The 14,928-nt window shown below is 46.7% G+C and overlaps 1 protein-coding gene across 2 annotated transcripts in view; it reads left to right on the top strand.

Moving 5' to 3' along the window:
* Positions 1–10,997: 10,997 nt before the first annotated feature.
* Positions 10,998–14,928, top strand: part of LOC128696998 (macrophage mannose receptor 1) — a 291,694-nt gene continuing 287,763 nt past the window's right edge. Inside the window, exon 1 of one of the 2 annotated variants that reach the window (XM_070095183.1) lies at positions 10,998–11,266. In XM_070095183.1, the coding sequence (XP_069951284.1) occupies positions 11,209–11,266 (58 nt within the window). In that variant the 5' untranslated portion in view covers positions 10,998–11,208. The remainder of the gene's footprint in view (positions 11,267–14,928) is intronic. The other variant, XM_070095184.1, reaches the window with a different exon arrangement.

Genomic DNA, 14,928 nt, shown 5'->3' with positions numbered 1-14,928 from the left:
CTTCAGTCATAGAGTAGTCAGGCCATGGAATAGCCTAGAAAGTGATGTAGTGGAGGCAGGAACCATACATAGTTTTAAGGCGAGGTATGATAGAGCTCACGGGGCAGGGAGAGAGAGGATCTAGTAGCAATCAGCGAAGAGGCGGGGCCAGGAGCTGTGACTCGACCCCTGCAACCACAAATAGGTGAGTACACACACCTACACACACACACACACCTACACACACACACACCTACACACACACACACACCTACACACACACACACACACACGCGCACACACACACACACATACACACACACACACACACACACACACACACACACACACACACACACACACACACACACACACACACACACACAGATGACGTGAAGTTGATGAGAAGTGTTCATTCGATCGAAGACCAGGCAGAACTACAAAGGGATCTGGACAGGCTGCAGACCTGGTCCAGCAACTGGCTCCTGGAGTTCAATCCCACCAAGTGCAAAGTCATGAGGATTGGGGAAGGGCAAAGAAGACCGCAGACGGAGTACAGTCTAGGGGGCCAGAGACTACAAACATCACTCAAGGAAAAAGATCTTGGGGTGAGTATAACACCAGGCATATCTCCTGAAGCGCACATCAACCAAATAACTGCTGCAGCATATGGGCGCCTGGCAAACCTCAGAACAGCATTCCGACATCTTAATAAGGAATCGTTCAGGACCCTGTACACTGTGTACGTTAGGCCCATATTGGAGTATGCGGCACCAGTTTGGAACCCACACCTAGCCAAGCATGTAAAGAAACTAGAGAAAGTGCAAAGGTTTGCAACAAGACTAGTCCCAGAGTTAAGAGGTATGTCCTATGATGAGAGGTTAAGGGAAATCAACCTGACGACACTGGAGGACAGGAGAGATAGGGGGGACATGATAACGACTTACAAAATACTGAGAGGAATTGACAAGGTGGACAAAGACAGGATGTTCCAGAGACTGGACACAGCAACACGGGGACACAGTTGGAAGCTGAAGACACAGTTGAATCAAAGGGATGTTAGGAAGTATTTCTTCAGCCACAGAGTAGTCAGGAAGTGGAATAGTTTGGGAAGCGATGTAGTGGAGGCAGGATCCATACATAGCTTTAAGCAGAGGTACGATAAAGCTCATGGTTCAGGGAGAGTGACCTAGTAGCGACCAGTGAAGAGGCGGGGCCAGGAGCTTGGACTCGACCCCTGTAACCTCAACTAGGTGAGTACAACTAGGTGAGTATACACACCTACTCACACACACCTACACACAGGAGGGGTTGCACTGCTCATAAAACACCAATGGGGATTTGAGGAAATGGAAGGCATGGACATGATTGGAGAAAGAGACTACATTGTAGGTACAATTCAGTCCGGAGAACATAAAGTAGTCATTGGAGTGATGTATAACCCACCACAGAACTGCAGGAGGCCAAGAGAGGAGTACGAAGAAAACAACAGGGTGATGGTGGACACACTGGCTGAGGTGGCAAGAAGAGCTCACTCGAGCAGAGCAAAGTTACTGGTAATGGGCGATTTCAACCACAGGGAGATCGACTGGGAAAACCTGGAGCCACATGGGGGTCCCGAAACATGGAGAGCCAAGATGTTGGATGTGGTACTTGAAAACCTCATGCATCAATATGTCAGGGACACAACCAGAGAGAGAGGGGAGGATGAGCCAGCAAGACTGGATCTTGTGTTCACCCTGAGCAGTTCAGACATCGAGGACATCACTTACGAGAGGCCCCTTGGAGCTAGCGATCATGTGGTTCTGAGTTTTGACTATATAGTAGAGTTACAAGTGGAGAAGGTAACAGGAACTGAAGGGGACAGGCCAAACTATAAAAGGGGGGACTACACAGGTATGAGAAACTTCCTGCAGGAGGTTCAGTGGGACAGAGAAATGGTAGGAAAATCAGTAAACGAGATGATGGAATATGTGGCAACAAAGTGCAAGGAAGCAGAGGAAAGTTTTGTTCCCAAGGGAAACAGAAATAATAGGAAGACCAAAACGAGTCCTTGGTTTACCCGAAGGTGTAGGGAGGCAAAAACTAAGTGCAACAGAGAATGGAAAAGGTACAGGAGGCATAGGACCCAGGAAAACAAGGAGATTAGTAGAAGAGCCAGAAACGAGTATGCGCAGATAAGGAGGGAGGCCCAGCGACAGTATGAAAACGACATAGCATCGAAAGTCAAATCTGACCCGAAACTGCTGTATAGCCACATTAGGAGGAAGACAACAGTCAAGGACCAGGTGATAAGGCTGAGGAAAGAAGGTGGAGAACTCACAAGAAACGATCAAGAGGTATGTGAGGAGCTCAACACGAGATTTAAGGAAGTATTTACAGTAGAGACAGGAAGGACTCTGGGGGGACAGACCAGATGGAGACACCAACAAGGAATACACCAACAAGTGTTGGACGACATACATACAGATGAGGAGGAGGTGAAGAAACTGCTAAGGGACATCGATACCTCAAAGGCAATGGGACCGGACAACATCTCTCCATGGGTCCTTAGAGAGGGAGCAGATATGTTGTGCATACCACTTACCACAATCTTCAACACATCCCTGGAAACTGGGCAACTACCTGAGGTATGGAAGACGGCAAATGTAGTTCCCATTTTCAAAAAAGGAGACAGAAAAGAGGCACTAAACTATAGACCTGTGTCATTGACGTGTATAGTATGCAAAATTATGGAGAAGATTATCAGGAGGAGAGTGGTGGAGCACCTGGAACGGAACAGGAGTATAAATGCCAACCAGCACGGATTCACTGAAGGCAAATCCTGTGTCACAAACCTTCTGGAGTTTTATGATAAAATAACAGAAGTAAGACAAGAGAGAGAGGGGTGGGTTGATTGCATCTTCTTGGACTGCAAGAAGGCTTTTGACACAGTTCCTCACAAGAGATTAGTGCAGAAGCTAGAGCACCAGGCGCATATAACAGGAAGGGCACTGCAATGGATCAGAGAATACCTGAGAGGGAGGCAACAACGAGTCATGGTACGTAATGATGTATCACAGTGGGCACCTGTGACGAGCGGGGTCCCACAGGGGTCGGTCCTAGGACCAGTGCTATTTTTGGTATATGTGAACGACATGACGGAAGGGTTAGACTCAGAAGTGTCCCTGTTTGCAGATGATGTGAAGTTAATGAGGAGAATTAAATCTGATGAGGACCAGGCAGGACTTCAAAGAGACCTGGACAGACTGGACACCTGGTCCAGCAAATGGCTTCTCGAATTTAATCCTGCCAAATGCAAAGTCATGAAGATAGGGGAAGGGCACAGAAGACCACAGACAGAGTATAGGCTAGGTGGCCAAAGACTGCAAACCTCACTCAAGGAGAAAGATCTTGGGGTGAGTATAACACCGAGCATGTCTCCGGAAGCACACATCAATCAGATAACTGCTGCAGCATATGGGCGCCTGGCAAACCTGAGAACAGCATTCCGACACCTTAGTAAGGAATCATTCAAGACACTGTACACCGTGTATGTCAGGCCCATACTGGAGTATGCAGCACCTGTTTGGAACCCGCACTTGATAAAGCACGTCAAGAAACTAGAGAAAGTACAAAGGTTTGCAACAAGGTTAGTTCCAGAGCTAAGGGGAATGTCCTATGAAGAAAGATTAAGGGAAATCGGCCTGACGACACTGGAGGACAGGAGGGTCAGGGGAGACATGATAACGACATATAAAATACTGCGTGGAATAGACAAGGTGGACAAGGACAGGATGTTCCAGGGAGGGGACACAGAAACAAGAGGCCACAATTGGAAGTTGAAGACACAAATGAGTCAGAGAGATAGTAGGAAGTATTTCTTCAGTCATAGAGTTGTAAGGCAGTGGAATAGCCTAGAAAATGACGTAGTGGAGGCAGGAACCATACACAGTTTTAAGACGAGGTTTGATAAAGCTCATGGAGCGGGGAGAGAGAGGGTCTAGTAGCAACCGGTGAAGAGGCGGGGCCAGGAGCTAGGACTCGACCCCTGCAACCACAAATAGGTGAGTACACACACACCTACACACACACACACCTACACACACACACACACACCTACACACACACACACACACACCTACACACACACACACACCTACACACACACCTACACACACACCTACACACACACCTACACACACCTACACACACACACACACACACACACACACACACACACACACACACACACACACACACACACCTACACACACACCTACACACACACACCTACACACACACACCTACACACACACACATACACACACACACCTACACACACACACACACACACACACACACACACACCTACACACACACCTACACACACACACACACACACACACACACACACACACACACACACACACACACACACACACACACACACACACACACACACACACACACACACACACACACACACACACACACACACCTACACACACCTACACACACCTACACACACACACACACACCTACACACACCGACACACACACACACACACACACACACACACACACACACACACACACACACACACACACACACACACAGTAAGACAAGAGAGAGAGGGGTGGGTGGATTGCATTTTCTTGGACTGCAAGAAGGCGTTTGACACAGTTCCACACAAGAGATTGGTGCAAAAACTGGAGGACCAAGCAGGGATAACAGGGAAGGCACTACAATGGATCAGGGAATACTTGTCAGGAAGACAGCAGCGAGTCATGGTACGTGGCGAGGTGTCAGAGTGGGCACCTGTGACCAGCGGGGTCCCGCAGGGGTCAGTCCTAGGACCAGTGCTGTTTCTGGTATTTGTGAACGACATGACGGAAGGAATAGACTCTGAGGTGTCCCTGTTTGCAGATGACGTGAAGTTGATGAGAAGAATTCACTCGATCGAAGACCAGGCAGAACTACAAAGGGATCTGGACAGGCTGCAGACCTGGTCCAGCAATTGGCTCCTGGAGTTCAATCCCACCAAGTGCAAAGTCATGAAGATTGGGGAAGGGCAAAGAAGGCCGCAGACGGAGTACAGTCTAGGGGGTCATAGACTACAAACCTCACTCAAGGAAAAAGATCTTGGGGTGAGTATAACACCAGGCACATCTCCTGAAGCGCACATCAACCAAATAACTGCTGCAGCATATGGGCACCTAGCAAACCTCAGAACAGCATTCCGACATCTTAATAAGGAATCATTCAGGACCCTGTACACCGTGTACGTTAGGCCCATATTGGAGTATGCGGCACCAGTTTGGAACCCACACCTAGCCAAGCACGTGAAGAAACTAGAGAAAGTGCAAAGGTTTGCAACAAGACTAGTCCCAGAGCTAAGAGGTATGTCCTACGAGGAGAGGTTAAGGGAAATCAACCTGACGACACTGGAGGACAGGAGAGATAGGGGGGACATGATAACGACATACAAAATATTGAGAGGAATTGACAAGGTGGACAAAGACAGGATGTTCCAGAGATTGGACACAGTAACAAGGGGACACAGTTGGAAGCTGAAGACACAGATGAATCACAGGGATGTTAGGAAGTATTTCTTCAGCCACAGAGTAGTCAGTAAGTGGAATAGTTTGGGAAGCGATGTAGTGGAGGCAGGATCCATACATAGCTTTAAGCAGAGGTATGATAAAGCTCACGGCTCAGGGAGAGTGACCTAGTAGCGATCAGTGAAGAGGCGGGGCCAGGAGCTCGGACTCGACCCCCGCAACCTCAACTAGGTGAGTACAACTATGTGAGTACACACCTACACACACACACACACACACACACACACACACACCTACACACACACCTACACACACACCTACACACACACACCTACACACACATCTACACACACACCTACACACACCTATAACACACACCTATAACACACACCTACACACACACCTACACACACACACACACACACACCTACACACACACACATACACACCAGGAGCTGAGACTCGACCCCTGCAACCACAAATAGGTGAGTACACCTACACACACGCCTACACACACACACCTACACACACACACACACACACACACACACACACACACACCTACACACACACACCTACACACACACACACACACACACACACACACACACACACCTACACACACCTACACACACCTACACACACCTACACACACCTACACACACCTACACACACACACACACACACCTACACACGCACACCTACACACGCACACCTACACACGCACACCTACACACGCACACCTACACACGCACACCTACACACGCACACCTACACACGCACACCTACACACGCACACCTACACACACGCATACACACACCTACACACACACACCTACACACACACACACCTACACACACACCTACACACACACCTACACCTACACACACACACCTACACACACACACACACCTACACACACACACACACACACCTACACACACACACCTACACACACACACACACACCTACACACACACACACACACACACACACACACACACACACACACACACACACACACACACACACACACACACACCTACACACACACACACACACCTACACACACACACACACACCTACACACACACACACACACCTACACACACACACACCTACACACACACACACCTACACACACACACACACACCTACACACACACACACACCTACACACACACACACACACCTACACACACACACCTTCACGGCAAATGTAGTTCCCATTTTTAAAAAAGGAGACAGAAAAGAGGCACTAAACTATAGACCTGTGTCATTGACGTGTATAGTATGCAAAATTATGGAGAATATTATGAGGAGGAGAGTGGTGGAGCACGTGGAACAGAACAAGAGTATAAATGCCAACCAGCACGGATTCACGGAAGGCAAATCCTGTGTCACAAACCTTCTGGAGTTTTATGATAAAATAACAGAAGTAAGACAAGAGAGAGAGGGGTGGGTTGATTGCATCTTCTTGGACTGCAAGAAGGCCTTTGACACAGTTCCTCAAGAGATTAGTGCAGAAGCTAGAGCATCAGGCGCATATAACAGGAAGGGCACTGCAATGGATCAGAGAATACCTGACAGGGAGGCAACAACGAGTCATGGTACGTAATGATGTATTACAGTGGGCACCTGTGACGAGCGGGGTCCTACAGGGGTCGGTCCTAGGACCAGTGCTATTTTTGGTATATGTGAACGACATGACGGAAGGGTTAGACTCAGAAGTGTCCCTGTTTGCAGATGATGTGAAGTTAATGAGGAGAATTAAATCTGATGAGGACCAGGCAGGACTTCAAAGAGACCTGGACAGACTGGACACCTGGTCCAGCAAATGGCTTCTCGAATTTAATCCTGCCAAATGCAAAGTCATGAAGATAGGGGAAGGGCACAGAAGACCACAGACAGAGTATAGGCTAGGTGGCCAAAGACTGCAAACCTCACTCAAGGAGAAAGATCTTGGGGTGAGTATAACACCGAGCATGTCTCCGGAAGCACACATCAATCAGATAACTGCTGCAGCATATGGGCGCCTGGCAAACCTGAGAACAGCATTCCGATACCTTAGTAAGGAATCATTCAAGACACTGTACACCGTGTATGTCAGGCCCATACTGGAGTATGCAGCACCTGTTTGGAACCCGCACTTGATAAAGCACGTCAAGAAACTAGAGAAAGTACAAAGGTTTGCGACAAGGTTAGTTCCAGAGCTAAGGGGAATGTCCTATGAAGAAAGATTAAGGGAAATCGGCCTGACGACACTGGAGGACAGGAGGGTCAGGGGAGACATGATAACGACATATAAAATACTGCGTGGAATAGACAAGGTGGACAAAGACAGGATGTTCCAGGGAGGGGACACAGAAACAAGAGGCCACAATTGGAAGTTGAAGACACAAATGAGTCAGAGAGATAGTAGGAAGTATTTCTTCAGTCATAGAGTTGTAAGGCAGTGGAATAGCCTAGAAAATGAAGTAGTGGAGGCAGGAACCATACACAGTTTTAAGACGAGGTTTGATAAAGCTCATGGAGCGGGGAGAGAGAGGGCCTAGTAGCAACCGGTGAAGAGGCGGGGCCAGGAGCTAGGACTCGACCCCTGCAACCACAAATAGGTGAGTACAAATAGGTGAGTACACACACCTACACACACACACCTACACACACACACCTACACACACGCACACACACACACGCACACACCTGCACACACACCTGCACACACACCTGCACACACACCTGCACACACACCTGCACACACACCTACACACACACCTACACACACACCTACACACACACCTACACACACACCTACACACACACCTACACACACACACACACCTACACACACACACACACACCTACACACACACACACACACACACACACACACACACACACACACACACACACACACACACACACACACACACACACACACACACACACACACACACACACACACACACACACACACACACACACACACACACCTACACACACACACCTACACACACACACCTACACACACACACCTACACACACACACACCTACGCACACACACCTACACACACACACCCACACACACACACCCACACACACACACCTACACACACACACCTACACACACACACACACAAACACACACACACACACACACACACACACACACACACACACACACACACACACACACACATTAGGAGGAAGACAACAGTCAAGGACTAGGTGATAAGGCTGAGGAAAGAAGGTGGAGAACTCACAAGAAACGATCAAGAGGTATGTGAGGAGCTCAACACGAGATTTAAAGAAGTATTTACAGTAGAGTCAGGAAGGACTCTGGGGGGACAGACCAGATGGGGACACCAGCAAGGAATACACCAACAAGTGTTGGACGATATACATACAGATGAGGAGGAGGTGAAGAAACTGCTAAGGGACATCGATACCTCAAAGGCAATGGGACCGGACAACATCTCCCCGTGGGTCCTTAGAGAGGGAGCAGATATGTTGTGCATGCCACTTACCACAATCTTCAACACGTCCCTGGAAACTGGGCAACTACCTGAGGTATGGAAGACGGCAAATGTAGTTCCCATTTTTAAAAAAGGAGACAGAAAAGAGGCACTAAACTATAGACCTGTGTCATTGACGTGTATAGTATGCAAAATTATGGAGAATATTATGAGGAGGAGAGTGGTGGAGCACGTGGAACAGAACAAGAGTATAAATGCCAACCAGCACGGATTCACGGAAGGCAAATCCTGTCACAAACCTTCTGGAGTTTTACGATAAAATAACAGAAGTAAGACACGAGAGAGAGGGGTGGGTTGATTGCATCTTCTTGGACTGCAAGAAGGCCTTTGACACAGTTCCTCACAAGAGATTAGTGCAGAAGCTAGAGCATCAGGCGCATATAACAGGAAGGGCACTGCAATGGATCAGAGAATACCTGACAGGGAGGCAACAACGAGTCATGGTACGTAATGATGTATCACAGTGGGCACCTGTGACGAGCGGGGTCCCACAGGGGTCGGTCCTAGGACCGGTGCTATTTTTGGTATATGTGAACGACATGATGGAAGGGTTAGACTCAGAAGTGTCCCTGTTTGCAGATGATGTGAAGTTAATGAGGAGAATTAAATCTGATGAGGACCAGGCAGGACTTCAAAGAGACCTGGACAGACTGGACACCTGGTCCAGCAAATGGCTTCTCGAATTTAATCCTGCCAAATGCAAAGTCATGAAGATAGGGGAAGGGCACAGAAGACCACAGACAGAGTATAGGCTAGGTGGCCAAAGACTGCAAACCTCACTCAAGGAGAAAGATCTTGGGGTGAGTATAACACCGAGCATGTCTCCGGAAGCACACATCAATCAGATAACTGCTGCAGCATATGGGCGCCTGGCAAACCTGAGAACAGCATTCCGACACCTTAGTAAGGAATCATTCAAGACACTGTACACCGTGTATGTCAGGCCCATACTGGAGTATGCAGCACCTGTTTGGAACCCGCACTTGATAACGCACGTCAAGAAACTAGAGAAAGTACAAAGGTTTGCGACAAGGTTAGTTCCAGAGCTAAGGGGAATGTCCTATGAAGAAAGATTAAGGGAAATCGGCCTGACGACACTGGAGGACAGGAGGGTCAGGGGAGACATGATAACGACATATAAAATACTGCGTGGAATAGACAAGGTGGACAAGGACAGGATGTTCCAGGGAGGGGACACAGAAACAAGAGGCCACAATTGGAAGTTGAAGACACAAATGAGTCAGAGAGATAGTAGGAAGTATTTCTTCAGTCATAGAGTTGTAAGGCAGTGGAATAGCCTAGAAAATGACGTAGTGGAGGCAGGAACCATACACAGTTTTAAGACGAGGTTTGATAAAGCTCATGGAGCGGGGAGAGAGAGGGTCTAGTAGCAACCGGTGAAGAGGCGGGGCCAGGAGCTAGGACTCGACCCCTGCAACCACAAATAGGTGAGTACAAATAGGTGAGTACACACACACACACACACACACACGGGGACAGAATTGACCTATTTGCCCAAAATACTCTGCGTAACAAGCGCTTTCTATTTAGCAGGATGTCATTGATGTCAGCTAGGCCTATATACATTGTACATGTACTTGTAGAAATAAAGATATTAATTTCTTCATTGTGGATCAGGCATACACGTCTCACCCATAGCCTCCTGTTTTCAGGTGCTTCTGCCCCTACTGTGTAGCTATGCTTCCCTTCCTTCTATGAATCTTGATTACTTCTCATCCCTTTTCCCAGTTACCGAATGATCCATATGAATTTAGCTCCTCCCCCGTCAATGTAATGATAATGATTGATGATGAGAGACGGTATCTCTGTGTACCTGCCTCCGGATGTTACACATCCTCATTGTCAAGTGGTCAAGGTGAAATGTGATGTGTTAAAGGCAGGTGTATATGGTATGCACTAGTGCCTGAGTTCCAGACGAGGTGACAGGACGTGGTCTGTCTTCATGACACACCAGCAGACACACAGCACTAGCAGAGCCACTACACAGCTAGAAGCACCACACCAGCAGAGGCATCACACCAGCAGCGGCACCACACCAGCAGGGGCACTTCATAAGCAGATGCACTGCATAAGTAGAGGCAACACACAAACAGAAGTATAACACGAGCAGAGGCACCATACTTACCATGGCATCACTAACTGTGGCTCCCAGCCTCTTCCTCCTCTTCTTCCTCTTCCATACTGGTAAGTTCTTCCTTAACACAGTCTTCAGTATTTTTCATTCATCTTCAGCAGACAGAAGTGAGGAGAAAATACATATTAATACAGATCCATAAGGTCTGTTCGTGAGTAGGTGGGGTACTTAGTGATTTTCATTTGTAAGTAGAATATGAGGTACTTGAGCCGAATTAAAAGCGAAGTGCTTAGAAATTCCCATAAGCTGGTACTAGGCAAAGTACTCAGTCATATATTTTAAGTTAAGTTGAGGTGCTGGGATGTACTGTGTCTCAAGGCGTATTTCGAAGCTCTGTCTGTCCTCCACTGACGCTGAAAAACGTAACAATTAGGAATGGAGTCAGTGAGCGTTTTCTATATATATTTTTTGTTTTGTATCTGCTCATTTTATGTATAATGGCTCCGTTCCAGTTAGTAGCCTGACTTAACTTTTTTTTTTGTGTTGAAGTAAAGTTAAACTTTTTTTTTTGTGCCTATCTGGCGTTATTCTTGTGTTTGCTGATCTGTTAATGTCTTGCCAATGTATATTTGTCATAAACGCTGCATTGCATTTATTAACTCCCAATGTGACTGAAGATACTGCAATGTTATGTTTTGTGAATAAGTTGTGGCCGAGTTTATTGGGATGAAACCGGGTGATGTTAATTATATTCCATATTCTTTTTAATATATTTTGACACACCAAATTGTAATAACACGATTACAAACAAAATCACGGAACGGGTGGGGCTTCAACCCATGGCGAGTGACTCTTTAAAACTCACAGGCCAGTGTGCACTGGCCTGTGAGTTTGAGGACTCATTGTCATGGGTTTAACCTTTATGCTGAATTGATCATAGTGTTTATTTTTAAATAGAGTAGATCTGAAGTAGCTTTTGTTTGCTAAGTTAAGAACCTCTCCGAACAACCATTCAAAATATCTTAATTTCATGGAGTGAGTGTTGATAACGTTCAGTCCTGCCCGAAATACTTCGGCATGATAGTGGCTTTATCTTAATAATGCTACGATATTTAAACACATTGTAACCTTAGCAAAGAAAGAAATATTTTATTATTTTAGTCAATCTGAGAGAGAGACTAGATTCGGAGAACTCTGGAGTTTACCTGGAGAGAGTTCCAGGGGTCAACGCCCCCGCGGCCTGGTCTGTGACGAGGCCTCCTGCTGGATCAGAGACTGATCAACCAGGCTGTTGCTGCTGGCTGCACGCAAACCAATGTACGAGCCACAGCCCGGCTGGTCAGGAACCAACTTTAGGTGCTTGTCCAGTGCCAGCTTGAAGACTGCCAGGGGTCTGTTGGTAATCCCCCTTATGTGTGCTGGGAGGCAGTTGAACAGTCTCGGGCCCCTGACACTTATTGTATGGTCTCTTAACGTGCTAGTGACACCCCTGCTTTTCATTGGGGGGATGGTGCATCGTCTGCCAAGTCTTTTGCTTGAATCGTATAAAGTGGCTTTAATTAAAGCAGAATATGTAGCTGGCTGTGCGGGAAAGTTCAATGTAAGTGGAGGATGTAGAGTAAGCTGGTTGTTTCCTGTGGTGTTAAGTGTGTCCAAAAGGGGCATCTGATTATTGTCTTCTCATACTATTTTAAACAATGCGAACAGAACCATCTGAATGTGGGTTTTTTTTAGGTGTCGAAATGGCCCTGATTCTCGTCCAATGTGAGAAATATTTAATCGACATATCTGAACCAGGGCATGTTTAAGACACGCTTGCATCTGCTTTAGATTTATCATACAGGAATCAAGGCTGGGGGACTGATCACCTCAAATTACATTTTCACGTTTTCCACCGTCTCAAGGTTTATGTTCTGTCTTGGACTGATAAAGCCACTGGTTGGAGGAATGTTTCTGTCTTAAAGATATCCAAGTGTTTGACACTTTTACATCGCCATGTGGGTTTTATGCTGCTAATATGTGATAGTGCACTATGTGCTGAGGGTATATGATAGTACACTGTGTGGTGAGGATATATGATAGTGCACTGTGTGGTGAGGGTATATGATAGTGCACTGTGTGGTGAGGGTATATGATAGTGCACTGTGTGGTGAGGGTATATGATAGTACACTGTGTGGTGAGGGTATATGATAGTGCACTGTGTGGTGAGGGTATATGATAGTGCACTGTGTGGTGAGGATATATGATAGTGCACTGTGTGGTGAGGGTATATGATAGTGCACTGTGTGGTGAGGGTATATGATAGTACACTGTGTGGTGAGGGTATATGATAGTACACTGTGTGGTGAGGATATATGATAGTGCACTGTGTGGTGAGGGTATATGATAGTGCACTGTGTGGTGAGGGTATATGATAGTGCACTGTGTGGTGAGGGTATATGATAGTACACTGTGTGGTGAGGGTATATGATAGTGCACTGTGTGGTGAGGGTATATGATAGTGCACTGTGTGGTGAGGGTATATGATAGTGCACTGCGTGGTGAGAGTATATGATAGTGCACTGTGTGGTGAGGGTATATGATAGTGCACTGTGTGGTGAGGGTATATGATAGTGCACTGTGTGGTGAAGGTATATGATAGTGCACTGTGTGGTGACGGTATATGATAGTGCACTGTGTGGTGAGGGTATATGATAGTGCACTGTGTGGTGAGGGTATATGATAGTACACTGTGTGGTGAGGGTATATGATAGTACACTGTGTGGTGAGGGTATATGATAGTACACTGTGTGGTGAGGGTATATGATAGTGCACTGTGTGGTGAGGGTATATGATAGTGCACTGTGTGGTGAGGGTATATGATAGTACACTGTGTGGTGAGGGTATATGATAGTGCACTATGTGCTGAGGGTATATGATAGTACACTGTGTGGTGAGGGTATATGATAGTGCACTATGTGCTGAGGGTATATGATAGTACACTGTGTGGTGAGGGTATATGATAGTACACTGTGTGGTGAGGGTATATGATAGTACACTGTGTGGTGAGGGTATATGATAGTGCACTGTGTGGTGAGGGTATAAGATAGTACACTGTGTGGTGAGGGTATATGATAGTGCACTGTGTGGTGAGGGTATATGATAGTACACTGTGTGGTGAGGGTATATGATAGTACACTGTGTGGTGAGGGTATATGATAGTGCACTGTGTGGTGAGGGTATATGATAGTACACTGTGTGGTGAGGGTATATGATAGTGCACTGTGTGGTGAGGGTATATGATAGTGCACTTTGTGGTGAGGGTATATGATAGTACACTGTGTGGTGAGGGTATATGATAGTGCACTGTGTGGTGAGGATATATGATAGTACACTGTGTGGTGAGCGTATATGATAGTACACTGTGTGGTGAGGGTATATGATAGTACACTGTGTGGTGAGCGTATATGATAGTACACTGTGTGGTGAGGGTATATGATAGTACACTGTGTGGTGAGCGTATATGATAGTACACTGTGTGGTGAAGGTATATGATAGTGCACTATGTGCTGAGGGTATATGATAGTACACTGTGTGGTGAGGGTATATGATAGTACACTGTGTGGTGAGGGTATATGATAGTGCACTATGTGCTGAGGATATATGATAGTACACTGTGTGGTGAGCGTATATGATAGTACACTGTGTGGTGAGGGTATATGATAGTACACTGTGTGGTGAGCGTATATGATAGTACACTGTGTGGTGAGGGTATATGATAGTGCACTGTGT

The sequence above is a fragment of the Cherax quadricarinatus genome, chromosome 49 (genome assembly GCF_038502225.1).
Source record: "Cherax quadricarinatus isolate ZL_2023a chromosome 49, ASM3850222v1, whole genome shotgun sequence".
Classification (NCBI taxonomy): Eukaryota; Metazoa; Arthropoda; class Malacostraca; order Decapoda; family Parastacidae; genus Cherax; species Cherax quadricarinatus.
Note: the sequence above shows the minus strand (reverse complement) of the source record. Positions and strands in the feature narration are given on the sequence as shown.